Genomic DNA, 14,482 nt, shown 5'->3' with positions numbered 1-14,482 from the left:
GCCCAGGGAAACGGGACGAGGGACCCGTGACACTCCTGTGGGTGGCATCTAATGGAAGCAGGCTGGGCGCCTTGCTGGGAAGTCTGGTGAAGAGCCTTCTGGAAAAGCAGACGTGCTCCCAGCATCTGAGGTTCGAGTCGGTTTCTCCTCTCGGGGGTCTCTGGGCCACCTGCCACGTGCACTCTCGGGGCACCCAGACAGCACCTCCCTGTGTACCCCCGTCTCCCCACAGGGCTTGGAGCTAAGGGGACCCAGCTGTCCCCAGCCCGGCAGAGCCCGTCCTCTGGAGCCGAGAGGATTCAGAGCGAGGCGGCCGCCCCTGCTGGGTGCCTCAGGCAGGACTGCAATTAGATTTAATGGGACAGAGCCCTTTCTCCAGCTCGTCTTCCCGTCCTCACTCCCGCCCACCGCCTCCCTCAGGCGGCAGGGAGGATGCAGGGAGGTGGGAGGTGGGGGACCCACTGGGGCCTTGACGTCAGCTCAGCCTATAAGAGGCCGCCCGGCAGAGGGCTGCTGGAGGTGAGCCCCGGACGGACGCCAGCGCCATGCCCACTCCCAACGCCGCCTCGCCACAGGCCAAGGGCTTCCGCAGGGCTGTCTCCGAGCTGGACTCCAAGCAGGCCGAAGCCATCATGGTAAGGGGGCCGCCGGGGCCTGATGGCCAACACGCGCCGGAAGCACGGAGGTGTCCCCTGAAGGCTGGCAGGGGACCTGGACTCGGGGTCCCCATGACGCCCCAGACCTGGCCACGGGGCGGGGTCCTGGCCCTGAGCACCTGCTCTGCCCAGGCTGGGAGGCGACCCCTGACCGCCCCACTGTGGGGTGGTCAAAGCTCTGAGGGGGCCCCTCCCTGGTGTGTGTGTGACAGTGTCCTGGGCCCTGGTGGCGGCTCCTTGCGGGAGGTGCCGGCCACACAGAGGGTCAGACCCCAATCCCGAGCCCAGGGGTCATCGGGGCTCCTGGGTGATTGCCATTGCCATCCACCTGTCCACCGGCCACCTGTTCATGCCCACCTGTGACCTCCTGCCTTGAACCCCACCTCCCCCACCTAGCCACCCAGGGACCCCTGACCCCCAGGACAGTCCCCAAGGGCAGGAGGTCTGTGCCCAGCATCCCCGGCTCCAGGAGACTGGGGGATTGGAGGACACTCGGGCCAGAAGAGTGGTCTTATGCGTCCTCAGGATTGTGCCAAAAAATCAGCTCCCACGCATTTCAGATGGGCCTTGTTCCTACGTCTTGAATGCAAACACGGTTTGGGTTCTGCAAACCACCTGCTCAGGGAACTGCAACCCCCCCCCCAACTCCCAGGGCCCACCCAGCCTTGCAGGCACTCCCCAACCTGGTTCCCTCCCAGGAACCAAGGCCCCACGTTCCCTGCCTCCCCAGTACTCTGGCCAGTGTCCACCTCAGGGCCCTGAGTCACACCTGTCACCTTGTCCGGTTGGCGGCCGGGGACAGAGGCCATGCAGCACGTGGGTGTTGTGGGCACATCCCCCAGCCACACCTGCCCCCGTGCTGTGGCCCCAAATCTTCCTGGCTGTGCCCCCCATCGGGTGGAGACAGGCTCTTCGTTGTGCCCCAGCTGGTGAGGCCTGGGCGGCCGGTCCCGCCCGTGGACACAGCAGCTGCTCAAAGACGCCAGGGGTCAGAACCAGGGACAGGGCGGCCGTGTGCAGGGCAGCTGGGTATGTCCTGTCCCCACAGTCCCCGCGCTTCATCGGGCGGCGACAAAGCCTCATCGAGGACGCCCGCAAGGAGCGAGAGAAGGCCGAGGCCGTGTCAGCTGCTTCCTCAGAGCCCGGGGACCCCCTAGAGGCTGCCGTTTTCAAGGACAAGGACGGGAAGGCCACGCTGAACCTTCTCTTCACCCTTCGTGGCGCCAAGACCGCGTCCCTGTCCCGGGCCGTGAAGGCATTCGAGGTGAGGCTGGCAGGGGTGGTGTGGCTGGTGTGGACATGGTGTCCCCTCCACGGGACTCATACAGAAGCACGGCTGCCTGGGGCCACTGAGGGCCGTGACTGGAGAGGGTCCCAGGAGCCCTGGGCCTGGGGCTTTGCACCCCCGAGAGCTCTGGGGGTCCCAAGGTCCTCACAGTCCCCCTCATGGTCTCAGGAAATCCCTGAGCCAAGCCCTGAGCCGAGACCTGACTCCCTGTCACCCTCACCCCCACTGGGTCACACACAGGGTAATGCACAGGTGAGAAAGTGTGGTTCCCAGCAGGGCAGCCTGGAAAGTCGGGGTCCCCTCCCCCGCCTGCCCCTGAGGGGCTCCGGCTAATGTGGTGGCTGATGGTACTAGCTGTCTGGGTCACACCAGGCCAGGCGGGACACAGGTTCCTGGCATAGGCGCCCAAATGACATTAGAGCTGGACTCCAGCTCCTGGACGGCCGAGTGGCCCGAGGGCCCGTCAAGACCCATGTGCCCTTGTTGCTGGGCGACAGGAGGTGGCAGGGGTGGACCGCTCTGCCAGGCTGGTGCTGAGCAGGGGCTGGAGCCCCCAGGGCACAGAGGCCACAGCGGGGTCCAGGGCCCACCCCCAGTCCCTGATCAGGCCACCAGGGTGGTGGACCTTCCAGCCAACGGCTGGGGACTCAGGCGGTCTGGGTGTGGCTGAGGGACACGTCACGTCTCCCGGAACACTGGGTTGAGGGGCTGCAGGGATGACCCCCATCACACAAACTGGACGAAACCCCGTCCCCCGGCCGTGAGCCCTCCCCAGGTCACAGGCTCTGACCAGTGTATGGAGGACGGCCTGCGTGTTCCCGGGAGAGGATGTCCGGGGCGAGGCCGTGGAGCGAGGCTGTGGGAGCTGACCCGTGGTGCTTCCTCTTTCCCATCTCCCCATCTCCCCTCCCTCCCTGGGTCTGTCTCCCTGTCTGTCTCTCTGTCTCTCTCCTTCTCTCTCTATCTCTCCATTTCTCTGTCTCTCCCTCTCTGTCTCTCTCCCTCTTTCTGTCTCTCTGTCTCTCTCGCCATCTCTCTCTTTGTCTCTCCCTTTCTCTGTCTCTCCCTCTCTGTCTCTTTCTCCATCTTTGTCTCTCTCCATCCCTCTGTCTCTCTCTCCCTGTCTCTGTCTCTCTCTCCCTCTCTCTGTCTCTCCCTTGTTCCCTAAGACGTTTGAAGCCCAAATCCACCACCTGGAGACCCGGCCCGCGCAGAGGCCACGGGCAGGGGGCCCCCACCTCGAGTACTTTGTGCGCTGCGAGGTGCCCAGCGCCGACCTGCCTGCCCTGCTCAGCTCCGTGCGCCGGGTGGCAGAGGACGTGCGTGGCGCCGGGGAGAACAAGGGTGAGGCTGCTTCCTCTGTCCTTGTGGACAACCCGTGACCTTGAGACGGGGGTGTAGAGGCTCCGGCAGGGGACCCCTGGGGTGACCACATGTGCGGCCTTGGTCCCCCCACCCCTGCCAGCTCAGGCCCTCTGGGACCTTCCAGCTGTCACGTCCCCCCTCACCCTGAGGAAGACCCAGGGGACGCTGCTTCTGGGTCAGCCAGATGCTCACACAGGCCCCTGTTCCCTCCGCCCTCCTTGAAGTCCTCTGGTTCCCGAGGAAAGTTTCCGAACTGGACAAGTGCCACCATCTGGTCACCAAGTTTGACCCTGACCTGGACTTGGATCACCCGGTGAGCTGGTGCCCCTGGGCCTCCTGTGTCCTTGTTCTCGTGGCCAGGGCAGTGAGCATGGGTCCCGGCCATGCCTGGATGGGGCATCTCTCTGTCTGCCTGTCTGCCACCTCCCGGCTGAACCACTGAGGCCGAGCTTAGCGGCAGCCCCCAGGCACCCCACCAGTGTGGCAGGAAGGGAAGGGGCGGGCAGGGAAGGGGGTGGTGGGCAGGGAAGGGGCACCTGGTAGCCTCCTGAGCACATCGGACACTCTCTGGCCAGGGTTTCTCGGACCAGGCGTACCGCCAGCGCCGGAAGCTGATCGCGGAGATCGCGTTCCAGTACAAGCAGTAAGGCCCTCGGGGACCCCAACCCCACCCCAGAGCTCCACAGCAGCAGGGCGAGGGCCATCTCGGTCACCAGCACCATCCCTGTGGTCAGTGGCTCGGGCCCCCAAGTCCCAGCTGAGTGAAGCAGGCACTTGCCGAGGCTCCGAGCCCCTCCTGCCCGCCCCTGCTCACCCTCCCCGAAGGCTCCCCGCTGACCACATGCCCTGTCTGCAGTGGCGACCCCATTCCCCGTGTGGAGTACACGGCCGAGGAGATCGCCACCTGGTAAGACCCCGGGGCCCCTGCTGGGGCGGAGGGGACAGGGAGGGCCGTGTGAGAAGGCCCTGACCATCCGCCTGGAAGGAGAGGCTACTGCTGGGTCCGGGTGTCCCCATGGCCCTCTGTCCCTCGGAGCCCCCAACGGCCAGGGTCTTCAGGGCCCAGCGAGAGGCCAGCAGTGGGTGCCCCCGCAGAGCCTCCCAGGGGGCAGAGCAGAGCTCCCACAGGGAGGGCTGCCCGATGTGGGGAGGGGCCGGGCCAGCAGGCACTGAGGCCTGAGACCCTCGCCCGCAGGAAGGAGGTCTACACCACCCTCAAGGGCCTGTACGTCACCCACGCCTGCCGGGAGCACCTGGAGGCCTTCCAGCTGCTGGAACGCTTCAGCGGGTACCGGGAGGACAGCATCCCCCAGCTGGAGGACGTGTCCCGCTTCCTGAAGGGTGTGCACTGCCGGGGAGAGCCCCGTGGGAGGGGGGTGCCCCCCAGCCTGCACTGACTGCCCCCCCCCCGCCGTGGTCCCTGCAGAGCGGACGGGCTTCCAGCTGCGGCCAGTGGCCGGCCTGCTGTCCGCCCGGGACTTCCTGGCCAGCCTGGCCTTCCGAGTGTTCCAGTGCACACAGTACATCCGGCACGGGTCCTCCCCCATGCACTCCCCCGAGCCGTGAGTGCACCCCGCCCCTGCACCTCTGCCATGCACCTGCTGCCAACCTCGCTCCATGGGGCTGGCGGGTGCCTGGCGCCAAGCCCACGGAGCATGGAGGGAGGGTGTGGGGGCTGGGCTGCAGGCCCCCCCAGCCCCCAGTGCCACCCGTCTCCCCACTCCCACAGGGACTGCTGCCATGAGCTGCTGGGGCACGTGCCTATGCTGGCTGACCGCACCTTTGCTCAATTCTCCCAGGTGTGTCCTAGAGGCCTCAGGTGGGGGCCGCTGTGGTCCAGGGCTGGGGCCTGGGGACTGTGGGGGCCAGCGATTGGTGCTGCCTGCACCCCCCGCCCCGTGCCCCTCCACCCTGGCACCATGCCCGAGCCCCTCTGGAGCTGGACGGTGCCTGCCTGGGTCCCAGAGGCTTCAGGGGGACGGCATCATCCTGGAATAGAGGGGCGGGGGGTCCCATTCTGGGAAAACAACCTTATAAAAATGAGGAGCCAGCCCCCATGGTGCAGAGAAGACGGGGAGCAGGGGGGAGGTTCAGGAGGGGTTGTTGGCGGCGTGGGGGCGGGGGAGGGGGTGTTGGGAAGTCTCATGGCCTGTGCTGCCACCTGCTGGCTGCCTGGAAAACCGCGGAGAAGGGTCCCGGCCCCTCTCCTGCTCCTGGGAGGGTCCCTGGATTCCAGGGGCATCTCTGCATCTTGGAAAGATCCCCCATCCTGGGAGGATCCCCATATCCTGGGAGGCTCTCCAAATCCCCAGAGGGTCCTTGCGTTCTGGGGAGTGTCCAGGGGGCCCCTGGAGCATCCTTGCCCCACACGGGCACCCATGCAGGGCCACACGGGCACCCATGCAGGGGTGGGCTGAGTCGCTCCGTTCCTGCCTCCTGCCTCCACAGGACATCGGGCTGGCCTCTTTGGGGGCTTCCGACGAGGAGATCGAGAAGCTGTCCACGGTGGGTGCCTTCCTGGCAGGGCCTTGGGGGGTGCGCTCAGGACACCTGGGTTCAGGCGGGGGGGACCCCTTCTGGGCTGAGGTCCCGCTTCTGTCCAGGGAGTGCCCCCTTCACGTTGTGACCCCGGAGCCCAGCCGGGCCCTGCCGGGGGGGTGTGCGGCAGGGCCGAGCGTTACGGGCCGGCGGGGTGGCGGCTGGCTGTGCCGAAGCTCCGTCCGTCCCCACCAGCTGTACTGGTTCACGGTGGAGTTCGGGCTCTGCAGGCAGGACGGCGAGCTGAAGGCCTACGGCGCCGGGCTGCTGTCCTCCTACGGGGAGCTCCTGGTGAGGCCGCAGGCCGGGAGGGCGCTCACACTGGGGCTCCCGGGGAGGTGGGAGCCAGGGACCGCTGAGGCGGCTCGGCCTGCCCTGTCCCACCCGCACGATCCCCAGGCCTCTAGAGGACCCCTGGGCTCCCGCTCCCTCCAGGCCTGGGGTGTGGGGGTCCTGCAACCTACGGCCTCCCCCCAGCACTCCCTGTCTGAGGAGCCCGAGATCCGGGCCTTTGACCCCGACGCCGTAGCCGTGCAGCCATACCAGGACCAGACCTACCAGTCCGTGTACTTTGTGTCCGAGAGTTTCAGCGATGCCAAGAGCAAGCTCAGGTGGGCCGGGGCTCCCGGGGCTGAGACCCTCCCCCCTCCCAGACAGGGCCAGACAGGGCCAGCCGGCAAGCAGCGCCTGGTGTGCACACCCCTCCCGCAGGAGGACCCCCCGAAGTCCCGGGGGCAGGAGGGGAGAGCTGCCTGACTGGTAGCCAGGTCAAGGCCAGGTTTGAGGAGGTGGAGTGTGACCGTTCTACGAAGGGTTTGTGGGACCCTTCCCAGCCTCCTGCCTTTAGAACAGCTGGGGCCACCCGGTTGGGACAGAGGAGGGGCAGGGGTGGCTGAAGGCGGGTGGGGGAGGCCCAGGGGGCCTGGAGGGAGCAAGGAGTCCCCAGAGTGGGGGCCTGGGGGTGCATGACCAGTGGCGTCTGGGAGGGGCAAAGCCCGATGCCTCCCACTCACTCATCCTCGGAAAGAGCCTTATTTTCCAACCAGGGGAAACTGAGTCCCAGAGGACAGGAGCGGCGTGGACAGGAGGACAGGAGGGGAGGGCTGGATCCTTACAAGCAAGTGTGGGGACAGAAACAGACCTGGGGCTCTCTGGGGCACACAGCCCAGGAAGGCCTCCAGAGGGGTGGGGCGGGCTTGGGGTCCGGCAGAGGAAAGGCCTGTCCCTCCCCTGCCCCCCACTCAGAACAGGCCTCGGTTCCCCGTCTTGTCTAATCAGTTGGTCACAAGGAGCTTTTGGGGCCCGGGCATCCCTTGTCCTGCACTGATGAAGGAGGCCCTCTACTGGGGACCACCTCCCTGCCCCAAGCCGGCCCTGACCCCCCACCTCCCTAGTGCCCCCGAGCCCCACCGGCTGACCGAAGCTCCATCCTCCCCCAGGGACTACGCTTCCCGCATCCAGCGCCCCTTCTCTGTGAAGTTTGACCCGTACACGCTGGCCATCGACGTGCTGGACAGTCCCCAGGCGGTCCGGCGGTCCCTGGAGAGCCTGCAGGACGAGCTGTACACCCTCACGCGTGCACTGGGCGCCCTCGGCTAGGAGCCCAGGGGAGGTCCTGAGGTCTCCCCCCTCCCGTCCCCGGCCTGCCCCCGGCCGCTGCCCAGGGGAGGGGCGGGGTTACTGGACACCCAAGAGCCCACCAGAGAGCCCCCCTGCTGGAAGGCACCCCGCAGACTACCACCCACCCCACCCCGCCCCGCCCACGGTGTCCGCGTCCCACCCACGTCGCCCGCTCACAGCCTCAATAAAAGGAAGCAGCCCTCCCAGCGCCTCCCTCCGCGTCTGTGCGCCAGCCCGGGCTCGCACCCTGCTCCCAGCCTCGTCCCCAGGTCTCTCTTCCGCCTCCCTCCTCCTTCGAGACCTCACCAGGCTGCCCCAGCCAGAGAGAAGACACCCTGCTCACCCCAGAGGACTAGCCTGCGCCGAGACCCCAGCAGCTCGGGGACGAAGGGGGCCTCATCCCCGTGGTGTGGCAGTGTGGGGGCAGGGGGCCCAGGGAGCCCCACCTGGGGTTCACAGCTCTGGATTTGGGGGGTGCAATTCCAAGGCAGGGCTACAGGCTGGGCCCTCCCCACAAGCCGGATGTCCCCACTAGAGGACAGGGGCATAGGGGCCAGCCCGTAGCAGGTGCAGGGATGGGCCCAGAGGCGTCCCACCGCTGGCTCACAGATGACATCTCTGGGCCTGAGTCCCAGCAAGGCGGCTGCGGCAGGATTCGGGCTGTGTAAGATGCCCGTTGCCTCACTCGAGGGGTCTGGATATGGCCTTCCAGCTGGAGCCCCCCACATCCTCCAGGGCTGGCCTAGCCCAGGGGCTCCCTCCTCCCACTTTGCCCCTGTCCTCGGAGAGAGAAGCCTGGGGTTTCCCTCTTCCCTGCTGCGGGGTGGGAAATGCCCGCCGGTCTCCCAGGCCCTGCTCACTCCTGGCAGCCATCCCCGCCCCACCCCACCAGGGCCCTGGCATGAAGCTTTTAGGATGTCAGTCCCGGCAAACTCCTAATCACCTGTCAGGGCCCTCCCAGACAGAGACTTCTCCCCCAGCCCTTCCTGGCGGTCTGTCTGTCCGTCACCTGTGCCTTAAGCACCTCGCCCATGCCCAGGCCTCCAATACCTGCATTTCTTCAGCCCATGAGACACTGGTGGGGCCATGTTTGAGGGCTGTGATCCCCGCTGAGACCTGGGGAAGGGCTGAGGGCTGGCCCTGACACCCCCCGGGGCAACAGGAGGAGGCAGGACTCAGCTAGTCACAGACACACCCTGGTGGCAAGAAATGGCTAGAGGTGGCGGGGCGGGGGGGGGGGGGGGGTCCTGACCTCTCTCCTCATCCTGTCCAGGGGCCCAAACCATATGACAGCCGAGGAAGTCGCTGGTCTAAAAGGGGTAGTGTGGGGAGCTGGACAGGCCCACCAGAAACAGGGGTGGCACAGAGAGGGAGTGTGGGCAGGGCTACGTGCTACCCCCGCGGCAGAGAGGAGGCCTAGCCCGAGTGTCCACACCGCGGCTGGTCCCCACACTCGGCTCAGGGCAGCGCCCTGGGTGCTGAGGGTCTCAGCAAGGCTCCTGTGCTGGGGCGGGGGTGGGACCGTGAGCAGGGACGGGGCAGGGACAGGGCAGGGACGGGGCAGGGACGGGGCGCTCCCCCACACCCCCCATGGCCTTGCACCATCTGAGGGGCCCGGCGGGCAGACCAAGGACTGTGAGGGGTCCAGGGCCAGGCAGGACAAGCCCCTCCTCTTGGCCCCAGCTCCCCTGGACTAATGTGGAAAATGTGGCTCAGGCAAGGCCACGGGGGGGTGGAGACATTTGCGCCAGCTGCGAGTGGCCATCAGGCCCCTCGTTAGGACTCTAATGACCCCGCAGCCCGGAGGATCTGACGGCCAGGAGTGGCTCCCGCGGACCCAGCACAGGGGAAATGATCCAGAAATCGCCACCTCAGCCCCCCGCCATCTGCCGCCCTGACTGGGGGCCCTAATGGGCCAGGAGCTGGGGTCAGGGACTATAAAGCCAGGAGGGCCCCGTGGCCGCCAACCCCCAGGACCAGCTGCACCCTGCCCCGGATAGCGAGCAGGTCTGTCCCCGTGGGCTCCTTGTGTGGGGTGTCTGGGCCCCAGAAGCACGGGAGCTCCTGCCTCAGAGCGTTTGGGGGGTGAGCACAGGGTGGGGGGTCCTGGCTGGCACACATGCCCCTTCCATCCTCAACCGTGTCTATCCCCCAGGTCCCTGTCCCCCGCCATGGCCCTCTGGATGCGTGTCCTGCCCCTGCTGGCCTTGCTGGCCCTCTGGGCGCCAGCCCCGACCGCAGCCTTCGTGAACCAGCACCTGTGTGGGTCCCACCTGGTGGAGGCGCTGTACCTGGTGTGCGGGGAGCGTGGCTTCTTCTACACGCCCAAGGCCCGCAGGGAGGCAGAGGACCTGCAGGGTGAGGCCCGCCCCTGGCCCCTGGGGGATGTCAGGTGGGAGTGTTAAAAAGAACAATGACATTCCCTCTGTCACGTCCTGCAAGACCTGCGACCTGGTCCGTGTGGGGCAGCGAGGACACGTGCGGGCTCTGGCCTTGGCACCGCCCCCGGGGGGCCTGGGGTCTGGTGGTGGGGGGCCTGGGATGGGGACAGGCAGGGGAGCGCGTTCTCTCCCTGACCCGCTGCCCGCCTTGCTCCCGCAGCGAGGGACGCAGAGCTGGGCGGAGCGCCTGGCGAGGGCGGCCTGGCCCTGGGTCTGGAGGGGGCCCTGCAGAAGCGCGGCATCGTGGAACAGTGCTGCACCAGCATCTGCTCCCTCTACCAGCTCGAGAACTACTGCAACTAGGACGCGCCCCAGGCACCGGTGTCCCCGGGACCTTCCGCGCCCTGCACCCCAAGCGAGTTAATAAACCCTTGAATGAGCCTGGCTGGTGTTGTCTGTGTGGCGTGGGGACGGAGGCGTCGGCCGGGGGGTGCCTTCCAGAGACCCCCATCCTGCTCTCTGCACCAGGCCCTCCAAGCTCAGCCCCTGCTCGCTGGGTGCCCGTGGGTAAGCTCCCCCCCGCCCCGGGTGCTGGGAGGCCCCCACGGCCCCTGGTTGCCCAGGACAGAGCAGAGAAAGGTTCTGGGGGATCTGGGGGGCCTGGGGGCACTGGCTGGGAGCACATTCTCTTAGCGCCAAAGTCTTGAGTTCTCAGGCCCCCAGAGCGCTTTCCAAGGGAAGAGAAGGAGAACATTACAGCCATTTCTCCCCACGTAGCCTGGCGGTGCTCTACTTTGGGAGCTGTTTCTGACGGAGGCTGAGGGGAGGACGGGGCCTTGCAGGGTAGGGGACAGAGAAGGGCCTAAGAGGCTGCCCGCGGCCGCTCTAGTGCCCGTAGGCCACCCCTGTTCTGGGCAGGCCCAGGGCCGCCCCAGCCCAGCCCAGACCCAGCCGGAGGAACCCACGCGTGTCCTGGAGGAATCAGGAGCCACCGAACGGCAGCTTGGGCTGCAGGATAGACTCGGACCCTGTGGGCACTGGGCAGGGACCTTGGGCTCAGCATTCAAGGGTGTCTCGGCTGTGTCCCCCCAAGGACTGCAGCCCACAGCGCCCGGGTTGGGCGTCCCTGCTGCCCTGCGGCCCTCTCCTCCCGCTCCGCAGCCCAGACATGGTGGTCAGTCCCAGAAGGGCCCTTGGGCCTAAGGACGAGGTCACGTGGCATTCAGGTCTTTAGGGTTCCTCCGGTGTGGGTCCACTGGGCACCCGCCTAGGCCGTCACCTGGTGCCAAAGAGCCTGGGGGCTGTCCGGACTGGCTGTGGCCGGGGAGGTCAGCGGGTCACCCTGGCTGCACACCAGCCGGCCAGCCGGCCGCCCAGGCCAAACCAATCTGCGCCTCTCCTGAAGGCTCCGCCCGGGCTCGGGGCTCGGGACGGCTGGGCCTGGGACTGGGTGCCTGGGACCCCTGAGTCTGCAGACCACTCAGGGGCGGCCTCGTGGCCAGAAGTAGATCCCCCTCCTGGGAGGGCCTGGTTGTCTTGGCGACCTTCCTGCAGCCCTCTGGTTCCCTCCTGGGCCACCCCCTCTCCGTGACATCACCCCCTTCCCTGCGACTCCCCCCCCCACGTGGCTGGTCCCCAGCTAGCTCCGCCCCTGGAGCTGAGGGCAGGACACGGGACCTGGAAGAGAAGGGAGGAGGCGGCTGGCATCAACAGCAAATCGTCCATGGGCACACCCGGGCGGCCCCATCCTCGGGGGTAGAGACAGGGGCGTCCCGCGGGAGTTGAGGTACGTAAGCGCCCACAGCCGGCCTGGGCGCAGCTGGGATGGGGAAGCAGGCCCCCGGGGTCAGGGTTAGCAGCGGTTAGCCAAGCCCATGTCCTGGCTGGCCAGCTCGTGGGCAAGACCCTGAGAGATGACCCAGGGGCCCCCTCCCCCTCAGGTGCCAGCAAATCCCATGGAGCGGGGAGCAGGAGTGTATGGGCCCTCTCAGCTGGTGGGACCCCCAGTGCAGCTGCTTGTGGGTGCCGCTGGGGGTTCGGGGGTGTTCCGTTGTGGGGGAGGCTCAGGAGAGGGCTCATGTCCACTGGGGGGGGTTGTCCACCCAGGAGACCTGGTCATGGTGTGCGGCCACTCTTGGGCCCCCTGCCTGGAGCCTGTCTCCCACTTCCCTCCTGAAACTTACCGCGGCCCTGAGACCCAGACCTTCCTGCCGAGCCTCTCCCACCAGCCCCTCAGCCTCCATGGCTGTGTTCTTGACGAGGCAGGCGGGGACTCGCCGTACCCCCTCCCACACGTGGATCCCCGAAGCAGGGAGAAGTGGACGTCCAGTCGCCAGGGTCCCCGGGGGCAGAGGTGGGGTCAGACCCAGTCTCCTGCTGGGCATCTCCCTGAGCCCTGAACCCCAGATGCCCCGGTTTCCCAGAGCCCCCAGGTCACCCCACGGAAGCCAGGCCCACAGACCTTGGCTCTGCCACCCCTCCGGGCCCAGGCTCCGCCCCTTCTGGGAATTGGGAGGACAGTCGTCCCATGGCCTCAGACCCTGCCTGCCCTTGGAACCTGGGCTTCCCTCGCCCGCGGGCCTGGCAGGGGCATTGCCGTCAGCGGCATTCTGTCCAAATGCCCCTTAGCCACGGACAGCGGGATGCGGAGGAGCGGCCGCCTGACCGTGCTGGGTCCCCCAGCCCCTCACCGGAGGGCCGGAGTCTCCCAGGGGGTGCTGCCGCCTCACCCCTCCCCACACGCTTGCTCTCCCGTCTGTCCCGTGTTCCACCGTCACGAGTACCAGTGCGGTGGGGAGACCGAGGCTGGAGCCGGGATGTGTGTCCTTGGGTGCCCGCGCACGGAGGACACGCTGGCGGCGGTGCCGTCTCCAGGCTGGCTCCCCAGATTGCACCTGCTCCTGGCACCGACAAACTGGCCCTTCCTCCTGGCCCTGGGGGCAGTATTTGCCCTGTCCTGTCAGTAAATATTTGCCGTCCTCACCGCTTTCCAGGCCTGAGCAGACCCTGAGGGGCAAGGGAGGCAGATTCAGGGATGTCGGAGCATTGCTCCGTCCCCCACTGCCACCCTTGGAGGCCTGGTGCCGGGCGGGGGGCTGGCCCAGGAGAGGGAGCGAGACCAGGAACCAGTGGGCTGAGCTCCCGGAAAGGCCCCCTGGCAGAGCCCCGGCTGAGCCCCGGCCAGGGTCTGCGTCCCGCTCAGACACAGACCCCTGTGTCGCCCCCTTAGGGAGCCCGTCGTCGGACCCAGGCGGGGCAGGCCCCCAGCGCAGGTGGCTTCCAGGAGCAGGCACCTGTCCAGGCCAGCGAGGGGGCCGGGGCGGCCATTCACAGACAGGACCAGCAGAGGGCACCAAAGCCCCACTTTTGATGCGGTCCCTGGGTGCTGTCCAGGCCAACAGTCGGCTCTGAAGGGGTCTGCGCGCCTCCCAGTTCCTGCCAGGGGGCACTCACCGGGGCTGGGGGAACACTGGCTTTAGAGGCCTTGGCGTTTAGGACAGGGACGGTCTCAGCCCCCAGCCTCTGGGGACCGGGCCTCCCCGCGGGAGCAGCTGGACAAAAGCACCAGGTCCCCAGCATTCTGGGAGTCTCCAGTGAGACCCTGAGCCCCGGCCCCAGAGTGGTGGGGACCTGGGGCCTTGGGTGGGACGTTCCTGGGGGCGGCTTCCTCCAGCAGCCCCTAGCCCACACGGTGGCTGAGCTCGTCGCGGCCCCGTGTACAGTGGGACCCTCTGCTGACGGGTCTGCGGGGCTCTGAGGAATTGGGGGCTGGGGGCTGCGGGGCCGGTGCTTGCTGTCAGGACAGCTGGCCCCTGGAGCTGGGAGGCTTCGGTGAGGCAGGGACGCTGGGACCCGGGAGGCCTCGGGCAGGGCCCTGCTGGGGCAGGGGTATTTCTTTCCCTTGTCCAGCCCCGTTCCCACGTAGTGCCGAGAGGAGAGAGGTCAGTTCCAGAAAGAACATTTGGGGGTCGGAGGCGGATAGGGGTCTGGAAAGCGCGGAGATAAACAGGGTGGTGGGGGCCGGGCCCCCCCTCCCGCCCTCCTTCCAGCACTATTGTTTCTGGCCTCGGCACAGGGACAGTGAGGCAGATTCCTTCGAAAGTGGACGCTGATGGGGGGGCCTCCCCATTGTCTCACCGCCGCGTGGTCAGGCCACAGTGGCGCCAAGTCCCGCCAGCGCACCGTCCCCACACACACCCCTGGGGCCCGCAGCTCCCAGGTCCCTGCCAGCCTCATCCCTCCCCTGTCCATCTGCAGCTGGGGGAGGACAGGTCCCAGTGGGCTCCAGGGCTCCATGGAGGGGTCCCTGAGGCTGCCCCTTCTAGGGCAGCAGACTCAGGTCACCCCATAGTTCCTACCCCCACCAAGGCACTGCTGGGCCCACGGCTACGTCAGAGCTGGAATCTGTGAGGCAGGGGGTGGACGTGGGTGCTGTTTCCCGGCTCTCCTCATCCAGAGAGGCTCCCAATGTCCAGACCCGGGAGGCTGAGCCCCGGACCGACATTACAAGGTCACCGGGGGCTGAGCCTGAGCCCCTCAGCCACACTCAGGGGCCCCATCTGTGAACCCATGAGAGCCAGACCACTCCAGCCTAGAGGTCCCCAGCCTGGGGGTCAGAAGCCTTAGAGCCTCTG

The 14,482-nt window shown here is 67.4% G+C and overlaps 2 protein-coding genes across 3 annotated transcripts; both read left to right on the top strand.

The window, feature by feature from the left end:
- The first annotated feature begins 545 nt into the window (after positions 1-545).
- Positions 546-7,446, top strand: LOC111149999 (tyrosine hydroxylase). 2 transcript variants are annotated; one of them, XM_022507303.1, is made up of 14 exons: positions 546-657; positions 1,426-1,465; positions 1,677-1,920; positions 3,114-3,288; positions 3,534-3,622; positions 3,885-3,952; positions 4,166-4,216; positions 4,505-4,650; positions 4,736-4,871; positions 5,039-5,108; positions 5,758-5,814; positions 6,043-6,138; positions 6,325-6,458; positions 7,287-7,446. In XM_022507303.1, the coding sequence occupies exons 1-14, from the start codon at positions 546-548 to the stop codon at positions 7,444-7,446; spliced, it is 1,578 nt and encodes a 525-aa protein (XP_022363011.1). The 2 variants fall into 2 exon arrangements, with proteins under 2 accessions (XP_022363011.1, XP_022363012.1); XM_022507304.1 differs by lacking the exon at positions 1,426-1,465 and having other exon boundaries at positions 546-635; positions 1,705-1,920.
- Positions 7,447-9,638: 2,192 nt separating this feature from the next.
- On the top strand, positions 9,639-10,217 carry LOC111150279 (insulin). Its single transcript, XM_022507720.1, has 2 exons — positions 9,639-9,825; positions 10,069-10,217. Exons 1-2 carry the CDS (start codon positions 9,639-9,641, stop codon positions 10,209-10,211), a joined length of 330 nt encoding a protein of 109 aa, XP_022363428.1. The 3' UTR covers positions 10,212-10,217.
- Positions 10,218-14,482: the final 4,265 nt, after the last annotated feature.

The sequence above is a fragment of the Enhydra lutris genome, unplaced genomic scaffold, assembly GCF_002288905.1.
Source record: "Enhydra lutris kenyoni isolate GAN:26980312 unplaced genomic scaffold, ASM228890v2 scaffoldscaffold22, whole genome shotgun sequence".
Taxonomy (NCBI): Eukaryota; Metazoa; Chordata; class Mammalia; order Carnivora; family Mustelidae; genus Enhydra; species Enhydra lutris.
Note: the sequence above shows the minus strand (reverse complement) of the source record. Positions and strands in the feature narration are given on the sequence as shown.